Source organism: Nicotiana tabacum, chromosome 14 (genome assembly GCF_000715075.1).
Source record: "Nicotiana tabacum cultivar K326 chromosome 14, ASM71507v2, whole genome shotgun sequence".
Classification (NCBI taxonomy): Eukaryota; Viridiplantae; Streptophyta; class Magnoliopsida; order Solanales; family Solanaceae; genus Nicotiana; species Nicotiana tabacum.
Genome location: NC_134093.1, coordinates 27,208,761 through 27,225,535, shown reverse-complemented (window position 1 = coordinate 27,225,535; position 16,775 = coordinate 27,208,761). Strand labels below are relative to the sequence as shown.

Sequence of the window (16,775 nt, the reverse complement as noted above, 5' to 3'; positions counted from 1 at the left end):
ATCGATCCATCTTTCTTCTTCATAAACAATACAGGTGCACCCCAGGGCAAGACACTAGGTCTAATGAAGCCCTTATCAAGCAAATCCTGCAACTGCTCCTTCAATTCTTTCAACTCTAGCGGGGCCATGCGATATGGCGGAATGGAAATAGGCTGAGTGCCCGGAGCCAAATCAATGCAGAAATCAATATCCCTATCGGGTGGCATCCTCGGCAGGTCTACAGAAAACACCTCTGGAAATTCACGAACAACCGGCACCGAATCTATGGAAGGAACCTCCGCACCAGAATCACGGACGTAAGCCAAATAAGCTAAACACCCCTTCTCGACCATATGTCGAACCTTCACAAAAGAGATAACTTTGCTGGCAGAATGGCCAACATTTCCTCTCTACTCTAATCGAGGCAACCCCTGCAAGTCTAAGGTCACTGTCTTGGTGTGACAATCTAATATAGAATGATAAGGTGACAGCCAATCCATATCCAGTATGACAACAAAATCAACCATATCGAGAAGTAGGAGATCTACACGAGTCTCAAGACTCCTAATGGTAACCACACACGAACGATAAACGCGATCTACAACAATAGCATCTCTCACTGGTGTGGACACATACACAGGAGCACTCAAAGAATCACGGGGCATAACCAAATAGGAAGCAAAATAGGATGACACATAGGAGTAAGTAGATCTCGGATCAAATAGAACTGAAGCATCTCTACTGTAAAACTGAAACAGTAGCCTGTGATAACAGCATCAGATGACTCAGCCTCAGGCCTGGCTGGGAAAGCATAACACCGAGGCTGGGCCCCACCACCCTGAACTATATCCCTGGGACGGCCTCTAACTGGTTGGTCTCCACCTCTAATGGCCTGACCTCCACCTCTAACAGTCTGGCCTCTACCTCTGGCTGCCTGACCCCTGCATCTGGTTGGCTAAGCAGGTGGTGCAGCAACTGATGTCGGGACCATGGCACGCGAACTCTGATGCTGTGAGTTGCCTGTTGCTCGAGGACAAAATCTAGCAATGTGCCTCGGATCACCACAAGTATAACATAACTTCGGCTGCTGTGACTGCTGACCCTGAAACTGGCCCTGTCGACCTGAAAAACCACCCTGATAACTCTGGAGTAGAGGTGCACTAATAGGAGCTAGTGGTGCACTGTAGGCTAGCTGGTCGGAATAATGCATCTGAGGGCCACGACCACCTTAGGCACCGTGGGATGCCTGGAGCGCTGAATGAAACGGCCTGGTCCTTAGCCATCTACAATCTGATAGGCTGAGCAAGTCCATCAATAAACCTCCTCACCCTCTCTCTCTCTCTCTCTCTCAGTAGGAAGCAAAAGAATAGCATGACGGGCTAAATCCACAAAATGGGTCTCATACTGAGTAACAGTCATACTGCCCTGCTGGAGACACTCAAACTGACGGCGACGCTCCTCTCTCAATGTGATACGCAGAAACTTCTCTATGAAGGGCTGAGAGAACTGCTCCCAAGTAAGAGAAGGCGACCCAGCTGGTCAGGTCAACAAGTAATCTCTCCACCATTTCTTAGCGAAACCAGTCATCTCAAATGCAGCAAAATCGACCCCATTGGTCTCCACTATACCCATGTTTCGTAGAACCTCGTGACAGTTGTCAAGATACTCCTGGGGATTCTCTGAAGGAGCACCACTGAAGTGAACAGGAAAGAGCTTGATAAACCTGTCCAATCTCTATAAAGCCTCAGAACACATAGCTGGCCCATCTCCGACCTGTGCCGCAATAACAGGCTGAACTAATTTGACTGGCTGAGCTGCTGGAGCATGATACTGGGGAGCTATCTGCTCTGGAGCGGGAGTGGTGGGAGTCTGGACTCCTCCTCCAGCCTGAGAGACTGCTGGTGCCATGGGAAATGCGCCAGTCTGGGCCACACTCTCCATAAGGCCCACCAAACAGACCAAAGCGTCCTGAAGTACTGGGGTAGCAATGAACCCCTCTAAAACCTGAGCTGGTCCGGTAGGAACAGTCAGGGCTGGAACCTCCTCATCAAGCTCCATCTGAGGCTCCACTGTTGGGGCTGCTGCTCGGGCCCTAGGCTGAGCCCTACCCCTGCCTCGGCCTCTGGCACGGCCTCAGCCTCGACCTCTGCCCCGCGTAGGAGCTGCCACTGAAGGCTCTGGCTGATGCTCAGCTGAGGAAGCGGTACGTGTTCTCGCCATCTGCGAGAGAATAAGAGTAGAAGAGTTGAATCAGTATTGAGAAAGCAAAATCGCACGACAGAAAAGAATAGAAGTGAAACTTATTCCTAAACTTCATAGCCTCTGGAAGATAAGCACAGAAGTTTCCGTACCGATCCTCCAGACTCTACTAAGCTTGTTCGTGAATCGTGAGACCTAGGCAACCTAGTGCTCTGATACGAAATTTCCCACCGACGGGACCGTGATGGCGCCTAACATTTCACTTGCTAGGCAAGCCAACGTTAGAGAATCATTAAACCAATTCCTTATTTCCATTCAGTAATTAACAATAATTAACTAAGATAAAATATAATAAGTGCGAAATATCATAAAACTGTATTAATTACTACCACCCGGATCTGGAGTCACAATTCACGAGCATTCTAGAATTTACTACAAGTAATAACCTAAAAGAAATACAACTGTCTGAATGAAAGAAATAGTAGAACAGAAAAGAAAGACGGGGAATTCAAGGTCTGTGAACGCCGACAGATCTACCTTGATTCTCCGGACAGCGGACCAATAGCAAAATCTCGATCAACCCGAGCCAGTATCAAAATCTGCACAGAAAGTGCAGTATCAGTACAACCGACCCCATGTACTGGTAAGTGTCGAGCCTAACCTCGGCGAAGTAGTGACGAGGCTAGGACAAGACACCCATATATAACCTGAACAGTGTAATCATGCTAGTGGCAACAACAGTAAATAACGAAATAACATAAAAATAATGGGAATGGAACTGCAGTGGGGGAATACAACATAAAGAGTGAGAATAATGAAAAGACATAATTAAACCGAAAATCCTTAAACAAATTAAGCAATTAAAACAGTAAGGAAAACTGCACGACATCACCCTTCGTGCTTTTACTCTCAACCTCGCCAAATAAATAAATAGAACGGCACGGCATAACCCTTCGTGCATTAAACCTCTCATAATAAACACGACATCACCCTTCGTGCTTTACACTCTTCCTCACAATATAAATAATGCATGCATGGCATCACCCTTCGTGCTTTACACTCTTCCTCACAATATAAATAATGCATGCATGGCATCACCCTTCGTGCTTTACACTCCTCCTCACTAATCACATAATCAATAACAACGGATAGATAAGAGTATCACGAAAAATCAGTATTGTACTCATAATCAATAGCACAATGTAATCTCAATCTTGAATCAATATTCGAAAGTTACCAAATCTTAGTGAAACCAGATGTGTCACCCAACATTTTAAATAACCCGCTAAGCATGGATAGTAAAATTTAAGGCTACAAAATAGATAAGAATAGAATTTCACTCGCATGCTATGACTCGACAACGACGCATAGATGCTCATCACCTCACCTATACGTCGTGTTTAACAACCAAACACATAGCAAATGAACACATAATACCTATTCCCTCAAGCCAAAGTTAGACACGACACTTACCTCGCTCTGAAGGCCACTTAATTCTCAATCACAGCTTTTCCTTTGGAATTCACCTCCAAACCACTCGTATCTATTCAAAAATGACTCCATAATATCAAATATTGCTAAAGGAATCAATTATATTTCATAAATTAAATTTTCCAAATTTTCCTCCAAAAAGTCAAAAAATCGACCCCGGGCCCGCTTGGTCAAAACCCGAGGTTCGGACCAAAATCCTTTTACCCATTCACCCTCGAGCCCGAATATGTAATTAGTTTTAGAATCCGACCTCAAATTGGGGTCTAAATCCTCAAATTTTCGAAATTCCCAGTTTCTACTCTAACCCCTAATTCTATCATAAAAACTCTAAATATTAGGTTGATAATTCATAAAATATAATGGGTAATTGAAAGAAAATAGTTTAGAATCACTTACCAATACTTTGGGGAAGACAATGAGTCTTGAAAATCGCCTCTACCCGTTTGGTTCTTGAAAAATGTTGAAAAAATGGCTTAAACCCGTGTTTGGAGTCTATTTTAAGTCACTGGACAAGCCTCCATCGCGTTCGCGAGATGCCTGTCACGATCGCGATGCACAGCGGCCTAAGGCCTTCATGTTTGTGAGTCTTTCTACGCGTTCACGTAAGGCAGCTCCCCCCAAACCTTCGCGTTCGCGACCCAGTGGACGCGTTCGCGTAGAAGAACATGACCCCCTCCCCCAGGTCCCTTAAACTATCGCGTGAGACAGATCGCGTTCGCATGAGACAAATCGTGTTCGCAAAGGGTGTCACCCCCAACGCTTCGCGTTCGCGACACTACCTACGCGAACGCGAAGAAGGGCACACCATAACAGTTGCTGCAACAAAAATCTCAGATTTTCTAAGTGCAAATCACCTCGTAGCCTATCTGAAACTCATCCGAGCCCTCGGGGCTCCAAACCAAACATGCACAAAAGTCTAAAAATATCATATGGACCTGCTCGCGCAATCAAATCGCCAAAATAACACCTAGAACTATGAATTTAGCACCAAATCAAATGAAATTCTCAAGAACACTTTAAAATTTCTATTTTCTCAACTGGACGTCCGAATCACGTCAAATTAACTCCGTTTCTCACCAAATTTCACCGACAAGTCTTAAATATCATAATGAACCTGTACCGGGCTCCGGAACTAAAATACAGATCTGATACTAACAATGCAAAATATCAATCTATTCTTAAAAATAAATAATTTTCAAACTTTTAATTTTTATCAAAAATTCATAACCCAAGCTAGGGACCTCCGAATTCGATTTCGGGCATACGATCAGGTTTCATAATTCGATACGGACCTACCAGGACTGTCAAAGTATGGATCCGGTCCCGTTTACCAAAAATATTGACCGAAGTCAACTAAAATTAACTTTTAAGGCAAAAATTTTTATTTTTATTAGTTTTCTACATAAAAGTTTTCTGGAAACCTGCCCGGACTATGCACGCAAATCGAGGAGGGTAAAAATGAGATTTTTAAGGCTTAAGAGTGCAGATTCGAGTTCTAAAGCATAAGATGACCTTTTGGGTCATCACATGATGGAATTAAGTGAAACACAGTGAAACTTTAGATAAAGTGATACAAAAAAACCGATATTAGTTAGCATATTAACTTAAAGGAAGTTATATAGTCCTTCATCAATATCATAAAGACAAAAAATACATTCATGTATTCTAAAAACAAAAAGGTTGAGTAAAACCATCATGTATTCTGTAATAAGCTTCAAAAACTATTCTGACATAAGATTGTTCTTCACAGAAAACTATCTTCACCAAAACTATATTCAAAAACTATCTTCACAGTAAACTATCTTCAAAAAATATCTTCACCGAAAACTATTCTAAAACTATCTTCACATAAGTATCAGAATCTGTCATTTGTCTAACAATCTTTGCGGGTGCTTCATTGTCGCTTATGGCATCGGCGTCTATCTTCCGCATAGCATAGTCCCAAAGGAGGGCACCATATTTTTGACGGAGTAAATTGGCATCAAATGTTATTTGTGGAACCAATCTATAAGTGCTTAAATACTCTGCGTATGCCGCGACATGCAACCCACAATCCCTGAAAATGTAGATTGACACAATTAAATAAAACTCATATTATTAGTATTATAAATGATACAAGAATAAGAAAAAGAATTGAATTCATACATGCTCCCAGCCTTTTGTTGAGGCACATTCGAAATAAAAACAACATCAAAGGGATCAGTTTGTGCCTTGCCATTGTATGTTAGTTCACGAGACTAATCTATGCCTTGCTTATCTCTGTAGAAATCACTGATCGATAGGTACCGAGGTACAAGCTTAGCAAGCTTATGTATCTTAGTACCCACATAAGCATCGTGACCTGCTGATCGGTAGGAGTCATATACATTGATACATCTCTTCTTAAATGAGACAATTGCCAATATCCAATGAAGTTTGTCCTTCAAGTTGACTGGTATCAAGACATTATCAACCGTATGACATGGTACATTAGCTAGCAATTTGTAGCCCCTTATGTATTCACATACAATATCTTCTTCCGTGGCTACACATGCATTACTATCTGCATCATTATACTTGTCGAATATTTCAGCAACTCTTGTCTTGAATATACAATCAACAGTTGTATATTTGAACTTGGTAGTTTGGTTGTACTTGCCCTTCTTTCTCAGGTAGTAAAATGAAACATCAATATGCTGTATATAAAATTGAATACATAGCGTCAGTACATTGAATTAAAAATAAGAAAAATAAACTTCATTGAAGAAACTGAATATATACAGGTATTGTGTATTGAAGAAACCCAACATAGAACTAAATACTGCTGGAAAAAAAATTAAATATAGTGCATTCAGTTAAATATCTACTGCTAAATACAAGTAATTGTTTAACTGTGCATACAGGTAAATATATACTGTTAAAAAAATGCTGCACTAAATAGTGTATACAGTTAAATACATACTGATGAATACATACTACAGATAACAAATTGCTAGATATAACATTGAAAAACAATGAAGTTTGAGATAAATTGCTATCATTGATTATAGTGCATATACCAAAATACATTGAATTTAATGAAAGCAGAGAATACACTAACATACATTGAATACAGTATGCTAATGTATTTTTGTTAATATAGAATACATCCGAATATATTGTGTTCAAAAACATGAATACAATTAATACAGAATTCATATGACAAGAACAAAATAGTGAAACACAAATATTGACAAATCATGTATAAAATATGAAATAAACTGAATGTACAAGTGTTATATCTTACATCGTCATTCCATAGTTGACCGTCAAATGAGAGAAGGTAAAACTAATTTTTTGAAGTGACTTCATGAACTCCAAAATCCAACGGTATAGGCAGTGTTTACTTGTGTTTCTTGTAATGGTCTTCTTTATCCTTTCTACAAGGATTTGGAAAAAACATTATATTCATATAATAAATACAATGTTCGAAGATCAATGTTCGCAGAGAAGTGAACTCACCCATCACCTAATAAATACAAAAACAATTATAGATGGGTTAGAAACATATATGAAAGTTAATACATAAACGGTAAAGTTGAATATGTTTTAACAATACATAAACTGTAAAGTTGAATATGTTTTAATAATACTTACATAATTCTTGAATGAATTTAGATCCTGCCTCAAAGCAGAAAAATCATCAGATTTAGAATTTGTTGGCTTCTTAACACTCAATACAGTTTCCTTGAATTCAATCTTATCAGTAGGAGGAAACTTGGTTTGAGGTATTGCAGACACATGTGGAATTGGACTATCTGCAATTGAGGGATCACTTAACTGTTATTTGTGATTTTTGTGAGCCGGTGATGAAGATGGACCAACACTTGCATCATGTTTCTTCTTAGTCTGAAGAGTCGGTGTTGGACTAAAGTCATCAGAATTATCTTCATTGTTGTCTGAATGAATAGTACTTTTCTCTACATCAACGCCATCCGGAGGAACCTGAATAACAGCAAGCTCTGTAGCGTTTGGTTGAATGTTGTTGTATTTTATCTAAAAATAGAAACACACTCAATGTAAATCACACTAGCTGTATAATTACTAATGTAATATGCTTTATGTATATGGGCAATTTTCTTTATACATATATTCAGTTGTATTGTAAATAAAATTGATAACATTGAATTAAATGTGTTGCTGTAAACTGTATTATATATTCTAATGTATTCCAGGAAAATAGTGACAATGATGTCTGATGTATGCAACTGTATTTAATTTTTAATTTTAATACTGTGTTATGTATTCAACTATATTTAGTTTACTTATGAAAATAGGGACATTGATGTATTATGAATGCAATTGTATTTAATTTTTAGTTTCAATACTGTATTATGTATTTTACTGTATTCGATTTAATTATAAAAACAGGGACATTGATGTATGATGTATGCAACTGTATTTGATTAAAAATTCCAACACAGTTTTTACTAATAGAAATATATGTTGACTAAAATACCAGTCAATTAAATAATAGCAACTTACCACGTTTCCTTGGTCACTGAACATGGTATTCATCAAGTAAGCATAGGTTGGTTGGTTGACTGTGGATTTTTAATTGAGTATTCTGGACATCCGGTTATCAACTCGGAGTGCAATTTTGGGGTCAACCTTTGAACAGCACTCGTAAAACCATACTTGCATAGAAAGAGGCATCCCAGCTATCCTGTAGTACTTCTTCTGAGAATCCATCTTCTTGCTAATAGATCTGATAAGGGCCTGGAATGCATCCTTACCCCATGGATAATCAGAATATCTCCCGCTCTCGACCAAATCAAAATGTAGTCTTAGGATGGTTGTGCAATTCTTCTCGGAGGATAATATGAAAGTATGTATGAAATACAACAAAGCTATTTTAATACCATCCCCATCGTTGTCATAACCCCAATTATTGTCATCAAAGCACTTCAACAAATTTTTCTTCTTGACATTCTTTGCACTGCCAAAGTATGTATCCACAATCATGTTAGGCTTCTTTGTGTTAAACTGAAAATCTTCAGTGTCACTAACACAATTGAGACCAGTAACTACCGCAAACTCCCTGATTGAAAAGCATAATTTTGTACCATTCACATATATTGAAAATGAATTATCATGGCTTTCTTCCAGCTGCAGAACCATGAAGCACCTGAACAATTGATGTTGAACCTCACAGTGCTTCATATCGAGGAAACTTCCAAAACAAGTATTACAAAATAGTTTGTACTGCTCTAGAGTAAGCTTCTCTTTGAGGTCGTAGACTATGTCTATGTTAGTGTAGAAATTGATATGTGGTGATAAAATAGGCGGGTATTTAACAAAGAGTTTTATTTCCTACATACAACAAAAATTAAAAAGATAAAATAAATGATTGAAAATATAGATGAATACATATATTTGGAATACATAACTCATTCATGATTTACAAATATAATGTATTGATAATTACCACAAAAAATGAGAGATATGACAATGACTGTTGTTCTAAATACAGCAGAATAATGTTGGCTTGAGAATGCTGATGAGAACACTTAGTTGGAATACATAACTAAAGCTAGAACAATATACATCTAAATACATCTAAATACAACACTCAAAAGTCACTGTAATAAGTACAAATCACTATTGGCACTATTGAATACATATAAATACATCAACATACAAGAAGAAAAAAATAGTGTAGAAGGTAATAATCAGTGTATGCAGACTAAAATACATATAAATACATCTACAGTTACCTTTTAGATCAGTGTTTCCGAGCTAATTCCTGGATCGACCTCTTTTCTCTTAACCCCTGAATCATCATCCATAAGTTTTCTTCTCTTTTCCGCATAATAAAATGTTGATTCTTTCGAAGATTTCTCAAATTAGGCTTGTTTCGATGTGTCATTGTGTATTTTTATTCTCTTTTCTGCAACTGTATTTGCTGCTGCTTTTCCGCATCAGGAAGTGTTGATTTTTTCGAAGATTTCTCAAATTGGGCTTGTTTCGATGTCGGGTAACCCTCTTGTGAGTTGTTGAATCAGCCATTGGAGATGAAATTTCGAGTTTTCTGGTGAAAGCATAACAATGATAATTATTTCTAAAAAATTAGTAAAGAGATACAGAAGAAGCAAGCTACCAGCGAAAATCTAACAACTTTAACATTTACCACAACTTTTTGGAGCAATCAATTTTGAAAATTGAGAGAGAAAATGGAGATGAATCAGTTGAGAATCGTGGTTGTATTCATGGGGAAGAGACTGGCGTTGAGAGAGAGAGAGATAGTGGAGAGAGATCGTAGTTTCTAAAGTTGTATACTGTATGGTGGTATTGTGAGAGAAAGAATAGAAAGTAGGAGAGAGAAAAATATTACACAACGTATTTAATGGCTTAACGGTAGGAAGTGACCATAAATATATAATTTGCTATAAAACTTAAAAGGTAGCTATAGAAAATAATTTTTTTAAAATAGATATTTATTTATAATAAATAAGGTGTAAAGCTTTGCTATAAAAGGTAAAATTTCCTTTTATAATTGCATGGCACAATGAAATTGATCTTAGTTGAATGTCTCCGTAATCGGTGATATTTAATAAATGAACTTCGCCTCTTTATCCCTTCAGCTCCTTCTTATTTATCTCTTCCTCTTCACTAAAAATATCATAATTCCTCAATTTTGAAAGCTTAAAATTCTTGTTTGGGGTTGAAAAATAAAGTTAATGGTTAATTATTATTAAAAACATTTGAGTGTTAATTATTTATGCTTAAACTTTTTGTATGAATATTGAATTAATGACTTGGTTTAAAAATCTCAAAACAATATCGTTGGTCCTTAAAAAGTATTAAAAAGACAAAGTGAGTCCTTTTGATTTGGTATTATTGGAGTAAATTGGTGATTGTGGATCATTTGTGTTGGTATTTGGATTTTTTTTTCAAATTTGAGATCATCTCGAGTAGATTTGAAGTGGTTTGATTGAAATTGAAATTGAAATTGCAAATTCGAAGAACATTTTATTGAACAACACAAAAAAAATTATGTCAATCGAGGTAGACTTTGATGAATAATTTAATAGATATATCGACTGCAGATCATAAAGTTAAGCTAATATGCTAGAGTTTGGTGAACAATTGAACAAGCACAAAATCATGTCAACTAGGGAGAGTTTGTGATAAGTTAATAATATAAGTAAAGCAAATATAGCATAAACTCTACCTATCCGGTGGAAGAATCCTTGAACAACTGTGCGGCTCCAAAGGTCATTTTTTAAATGCATTAAAAAACACGAACAATATTTAAAAACCAGCCCATTATAGGGCTATTTCTGTTAATTACCCTTGAAATATAGTTGGGAAATTTGTGCATATAGCCTGATCCATTGCTGCTGTTTAAAGTTTGTCCTGGTTTAAAGAAATTGTGCCCAAATACCCTCAGTCTTCAAGTTTTGTCAGGTAGGACAACACTTCATAACAAGTTTTTCGGATCAGCAATACTTCGTTTCCATTATCTTATCTTTCTAATTAAAACAAAAAAAATCATCATTTTCTTCTATCATGATATTATTGGAGTAAATTGCCTTTCCAAATTTTAAAGTTTTATCTCAATTACTAAGTTAAATAGTAGAACGTTGCTTAATATTTTAGTACTTCCAATTAAACTACTTAAACTATTTATGTCTCTCAACAAGTTTTTGACAACAAAAATCAAAACATTGTATTACAAGTTACAACACATGGCTAACATTTTGTTCACTTGAAGTAGACTTTACCAACATAAACCCAAAGCTAGTGATCAACCATTTCTCTTTACTTGAAGTAGACCTTCCAATATATATATATATATATATATATATGGAGACGGAATTAGAACAGTTAGAATCGTGAACTTCCCTCAACACATTTTCTATCATTGATTTATATGAAATAGCTTAATGAGGAAACTCAAATCAACAAAAGTAAGAATCCCAAGTAACAAAATGTATTTCCAAGGAAAAGAAAAAAGAAGGATCAAGAATTGTGAAATATCAATATTGACTGTATCTTGAATCCCCATCCCCCACCCCAACCTCAATTTGCACCATAACCTTTTTTTTTTTTTGGGGGGGGGGGGGGGGAGGATTTTGTGATTACATATTGTCTCGTGCAGCCTCATTAGTATGAGTTTTTTATGCTTTTCCACAAGGTATTAAAAGTTAAGAGAAATGATGTTCTTCTAAGTTTCAACATGTACATATCGACTATAAGCACTCGTGACTCATCAAAGAGGTCCTTCATCTAGTTACAATAGGAAATGAGCCCATTTTACAATCACTCTTCAAAAGAGTACTACATCCGCCCTTCACAATATAAAAGAAATTAAAACTGTGCAAAAAAGTATTCAAATTGTTACAATACTGTAGCAAGTATGTATGTAACAAAAAACTATATGCATCTACTCACATTTTACACAGAGAAACATCTATACTAAAAGTGCCTATTCTTCGTTAACGAGGAGTATAACTCTACTCAAACATGGAAAAAAAACAACAACTAAAGTCACTATTGAAGAGATCAACAAGCCAATTGATCTCTACATGGTGAAATTTCTTCAAAAATAGGAAGTCGCCTCGATCGAAATGGTGTCCACTCGTTCATCAACTTGTCAAGACCCTCAATAAATGCATCTTCTAAGTTTAATTGGGGAGAAGAGGAAGTGTATACAAATGATCCAAATTGTTCCAATTCCTTCAATAGTTCCTCTGCACGACTCTTTGATTTAGGATCATCTGAGCCAGAGACTTTACCTTGTAAAACGTCTTCAAGAACCGACTTTGCTTCACTATATCGCGCTTGTTTTAGTAGGCACAGACATAGATTGCAGGCTTTATTGGCATCAGGGTCAATTTGCTGAGCTTTGTGATAAACAATTTCAGCAATTGCATAGTTGGTTTGTTGCATGTATGCCCAACCTAAATTACCCTACACAATGATCCATGTAGAAAATTTGTCAAAAGACTATATCTATAAGAATGCAATATAAACCAGCAGCTCATATTGTGATTCACAGACATAAACTTTATGAATATTTTCACTATCAATGTAATTTAATCTGTTGCGATAGGTAACCTGCCGAATTGATGAATATCCCTTTATTGTTCAAACTGAATCGAATCATTTTTGTAATTTTCTAAATATTTCAAAGTCTTTTAAGTTGAATTAATCAGATTAAATATTCGTTGTTCCTAGATAAGATATGTTATTTTCTTCAAATTTACCTTAGTTTTGGTTCTGATTTTGTGAATCAAATTGTATTTCGTCTCGAATTTTTCTGTTTATTCGTGGTCAAAGTACCCAAAATTGATTGACCAGATCCGGTACGGATCCCATACCCACACCCATACTAGTGTGGTGTCGACACGGGTGCGGAACCTAAACTGCCATGTTGGAGCAACTTAGGATAGAGTAAAAATTCTTTTACATTATCAGTGTAGAGAAGTTAAACTCTAGGAACCAAGGTATAGTTGAAAATACCAGTATTCTGGAGGTCTCTTGCTTGATAGTAACTTGAAACTTCCTTCCATGGGACCGAGCTGTCTTAGTCGGTTTACCATTAAATGCTTCTCCTTGATATATCATTCGCAGCTTCTGCTTCAACAGTTCAATCTGCTCCTCTAATTTTCCACATTTCTGCAACATTCACCAAATCAATTAGCATATTGACAAAGAGGAAACTCTTGCAAAAAAAAGATACTACCATCAGTTTTTTGAACACTGTCTTCAAACTGACCGTTAAGATTTACCAGGAACGGGAAAAGAAAAACAATACTACCTCCCTTCTCCAGATATTAGTTGTTTTAGCAAATTGAATTTGTACAGATATATTTAAATGTTTTCGTTAATGGGTGTGTACAAATTTTAAAAGACAAATTATATGGACGGGTAGGAGTAACATATAGAAAAAGCATAATCAGTAAACTAAGTCGCAACTCTGTTCCTTCTATCTCTATCATCTACAAAAATACTGCACCATATAGATTTTCTAATCATGTTTGTTTGGATGGAAAATTGGAAACTTCAGAAATTTTAACATCAAGTGCGAAGTTTCTCATATACTTTCTTGCTTAACAACAAAAAGATACAGAATAATGGACAGGTTGACAAATTTGGCTGCTAACTAAATATCCATATTCTCTCTTACCACATTCAAAAGAAACTTCTCCACTGGATCTTAGTAACTTAAGTCAGAAAAACGGCAACAAAAAGAAATCATTTTCCACCAGATCATGTAATTGTTTGAAGAAGAAAATATCGTTTTTATATCACAATGTAACAACTAGCCCTTGAGCCTAGGGTCTTTGGAAACAACATATCTATCTTCACAAGATAACGGTAAGGTCAGTCTGCGTACAAACTATCCTCCTCAGACTCCACTTGGGATTACACTGTGTCTAACCCTGTTGTTGTACAATGTAACAACTACTATGTATTTTGTACCTTGTATAAATCGATGAGGACATTGTCTAATGATTCTTGTGCTTGTTTCGAGCATCGTTCTCTAAATGATTTTATAGCTTCAATAGCCTCTTCAGATCGATCTTGTTGTTTCAAAACCACAGCCATGTCTTTCAAAGCACTATCAACTCTATCTCCTGCATTTATTGCCTTCCAAAATAGAACTATAGCAGCCTCTGGATCTTTTTCTACTAGCTGCAAGTAACATCATAATTAAGCTTGTTTCATATAATCACTTAATTAAAGAGTTAGATGAGTTTAAATGGACCAATAAAAAATTTATATAGTCTACCGTACCCCAAGTTGCTTAGTATTCAGGTGCAATTGTTATTGTTGTATTACTTCCAAATTCATTTGTAGGTCACAACAACAATAACAACAATACAACAACAATAAACCCTGAAATCCCACAAGTGGGCATGGGAGGTTAGTATGCACGTATACTCTACATCTATCTTGAGAAGATAAAAGATGAGAAGATAAAAGATATTGTTTTCGAGAGACGCTCGGCTCAAAAAGAAAAAACTTAGTTGTATTCATGTTTACACTAAACTAGGTAATTTAATCTTTAAAATCCACTATTCAATATGATGCGAATAGCTGGTAAAGTTGTTGTCACGTGACCAGGAGGTCACTGGTACGAGCCGTAAAAACAAGCGCAGAAATATGTGGCAAGACTGCGTACAATAGATACTTACCCGGACACCGCACATAATAGGAGCTTAATGCACAGGATTGCCTTTTTAATGGGTTAATTTCACTGATGGTCATTGAACTATCTTTCAATTTCACTAAAGTCATATAACTATTTTTGTCCCTTAAAAGTAACTAAACTTTACCATTGTCATTTAAAAGTCATTTTGACTCAAACCTCTACCATAAATATGACATGACATTAAATTTTATAATAAAAATCCAAAAATAAATGTCACATAAACTAATATGAGTCATACCATTTTAGATCCATGTGATTTGATCCATAATACAAATGAGTTTCGATCAAAAAAAATATCAATTCCATATTAGTTTAAAATGATTATCCTATACTACAAAGTTTTGTCTTTCCTGTCAAAAGCACATTCATAATTATTCTATACTAAAATAATCTATGCTAGAAATTTTTTATTTTGTTTGTATGACCCATAATTTATGGTAGGGGTTTGAGGCAAAATGACTTTTAAGTGACAATGATAAAGTTTGTTACTTTTAAGTGAATAAAAATAGTTATATGACTTTAGTGAAATTGAGAATGATAGGTGAAATTAACCCCTTTTAACGGGTGCGAGTAAGTTTGCGGTACGGGGGAATATAGGTGGGGTCAGCCACCAAGCATGTAGAGAAAAACTTGAAAAAGTTTGAGAATATACTCAAATTAGTGCAAATTATGAAAAATGTGGCCTTTAAAATGTCATACATAATTACTACGGTAGTAATTACATTTTTTTATTGTGATATATATATCTTCAAGAATATATATAGATAATAAAGGCTAACAATTTATTATGAGAAATAAATTACCTGTGCATATTTGGCTCGAACATAGGGACTATCACCGGGAGGAAGCTTATGAATAACATGATAAGGGTCTTGCTTCATTTCTCCTTTCTTTGTGCATAATCCATTGTTGTAATTCTTCATCATCTTAATTATTAACAATAATTCCCTCTCTTTTATCAAATTTATAGGGGGGGAAATGTATATCAAATATAAAAGGAAGAATTAATATAGAACAGGAGAAGATCTATGAAAGAAAAAGCTGAGGTTTTTTTCAGCAATGGAGGGAAGAGTTAGAGAGGAAAGGGAGAAAAATAAGATGCTTTAAAATATTGGGATCAGAGGCTGAAAATGAACTTAGACGATAAACAGTCTAAGTTCATTTGTTTGTTGGCTTTTCCGACAATTTATTCGCCACGTATGTAATCTTGACACGTGTCAGTTTCTATTTCCATTTTGCGTCTGCTTTCTGCTTTGGGAGAGACTTTTCCCTTTTCGTCTTTTTAGGTTTTCGGTTTTAGATTTCTAAATTGCAAATTACGCAAACAGTTTATTGAGATTTTTATTAAGGCCGAATATATCTAAAATTGACACAGTTTTTCATTTTAAACATTTTAAGTGGGCCTTGTTTTGATTGAATGTACGCCGGAAGTATACTAATCAGACACTTTATGTTGACATAATTGACAGCGTGAGTGGCACATGTACAATACTCATGTTTATTGTCCATTACTAAAGTCCTACTCAATATTTTTTGCATAAATATACGTGCATACATACATTTATCTCTTAATTATTTTATTTTTACTTAGAAAACCCTACCAAGCATGGTTTACTTTTTGACAAACTATACGGTACAACTCACCGCTATCAATAATAATTTTTGACCTACTATAGGTGTTCAATTGGATCAAGACTTACTTAAGGTATCTAAATGAAAAATCGTGATAATTTTAGGTGTCTTCATATCTATTCGGCCTTTTTTAATTCAATGGGATTGACCTAGATATTTGTTGGACTCAACACCTTCACTTTTGATCTATTAAACATTAAACCTAGTTTTTATTGATTATTATGTTGAATAAATGAGTGTCAAATATCCTTGATATCGTAGGGTTTGATTAATTTATCTGTATTTATTCTGA

At 36.0% G+C, this 16,775-nt stretch overlaps 1 protein-coding gene across 1 annotated transcript; it reads right to left on the bottom strand.

The window, feature by feature from the left end:
* Positions 1 to 12,007: 12,007 nt before the first annotated feature.
* On the bottom strand, positions 12,008 to 15,940 carry LOC107821404 (protein SULFUR DEFICIENCY-INDUCED 1-like). The gene is made up of 4 exons (XM_016647836.2): positions 15,655 to 15,940; positions 14,119 to 14,331; positions 13,156 to 13,311; positions 12,008 to 12,603 (listed from the first exon to the last, which is right to left on the bottom strand). The coding sequence occupies exons 1-4, from the start codon at positions 15,775 to 15,777 to the stop codon at positions 12,196 to 12,198; spliced, it is 900 nt and encodes a 299-aa protein (XP_016503322.1). The 5' UTR covers positions 15,778 to 15,940; the 3' UTR covers positions 12,008 to 12,195.
* Between the last annotated feature and the right edge of the window lie 835 nt (positions 15,941 to 16,775).

Excerpts from the sequence above, each read along its gene's own strand:
- LOC107821404 (XM_016647836.2), bottom strand. The coding sequence starts at position 15,777 with ATGATGAAGAATTACAACAATGGATTATGCACAAAGAAAGGAGAAATG. Across the intron at positions 14,332-15,654 it reads TTCGAGCCAAATATGCACAG|CTAGTAGAAAAAGATCCAGA; the intron begins GTAATTTATTTC and ends TGTTACTTGCAG. Across the intron at positions 13,312-14,118 it reads TCCTCATCGATTTATACAAG|AAATGTGGAAAATTAGAGGA; the intron begins GTACAAAATACA and ends TGAATGTTGCAG.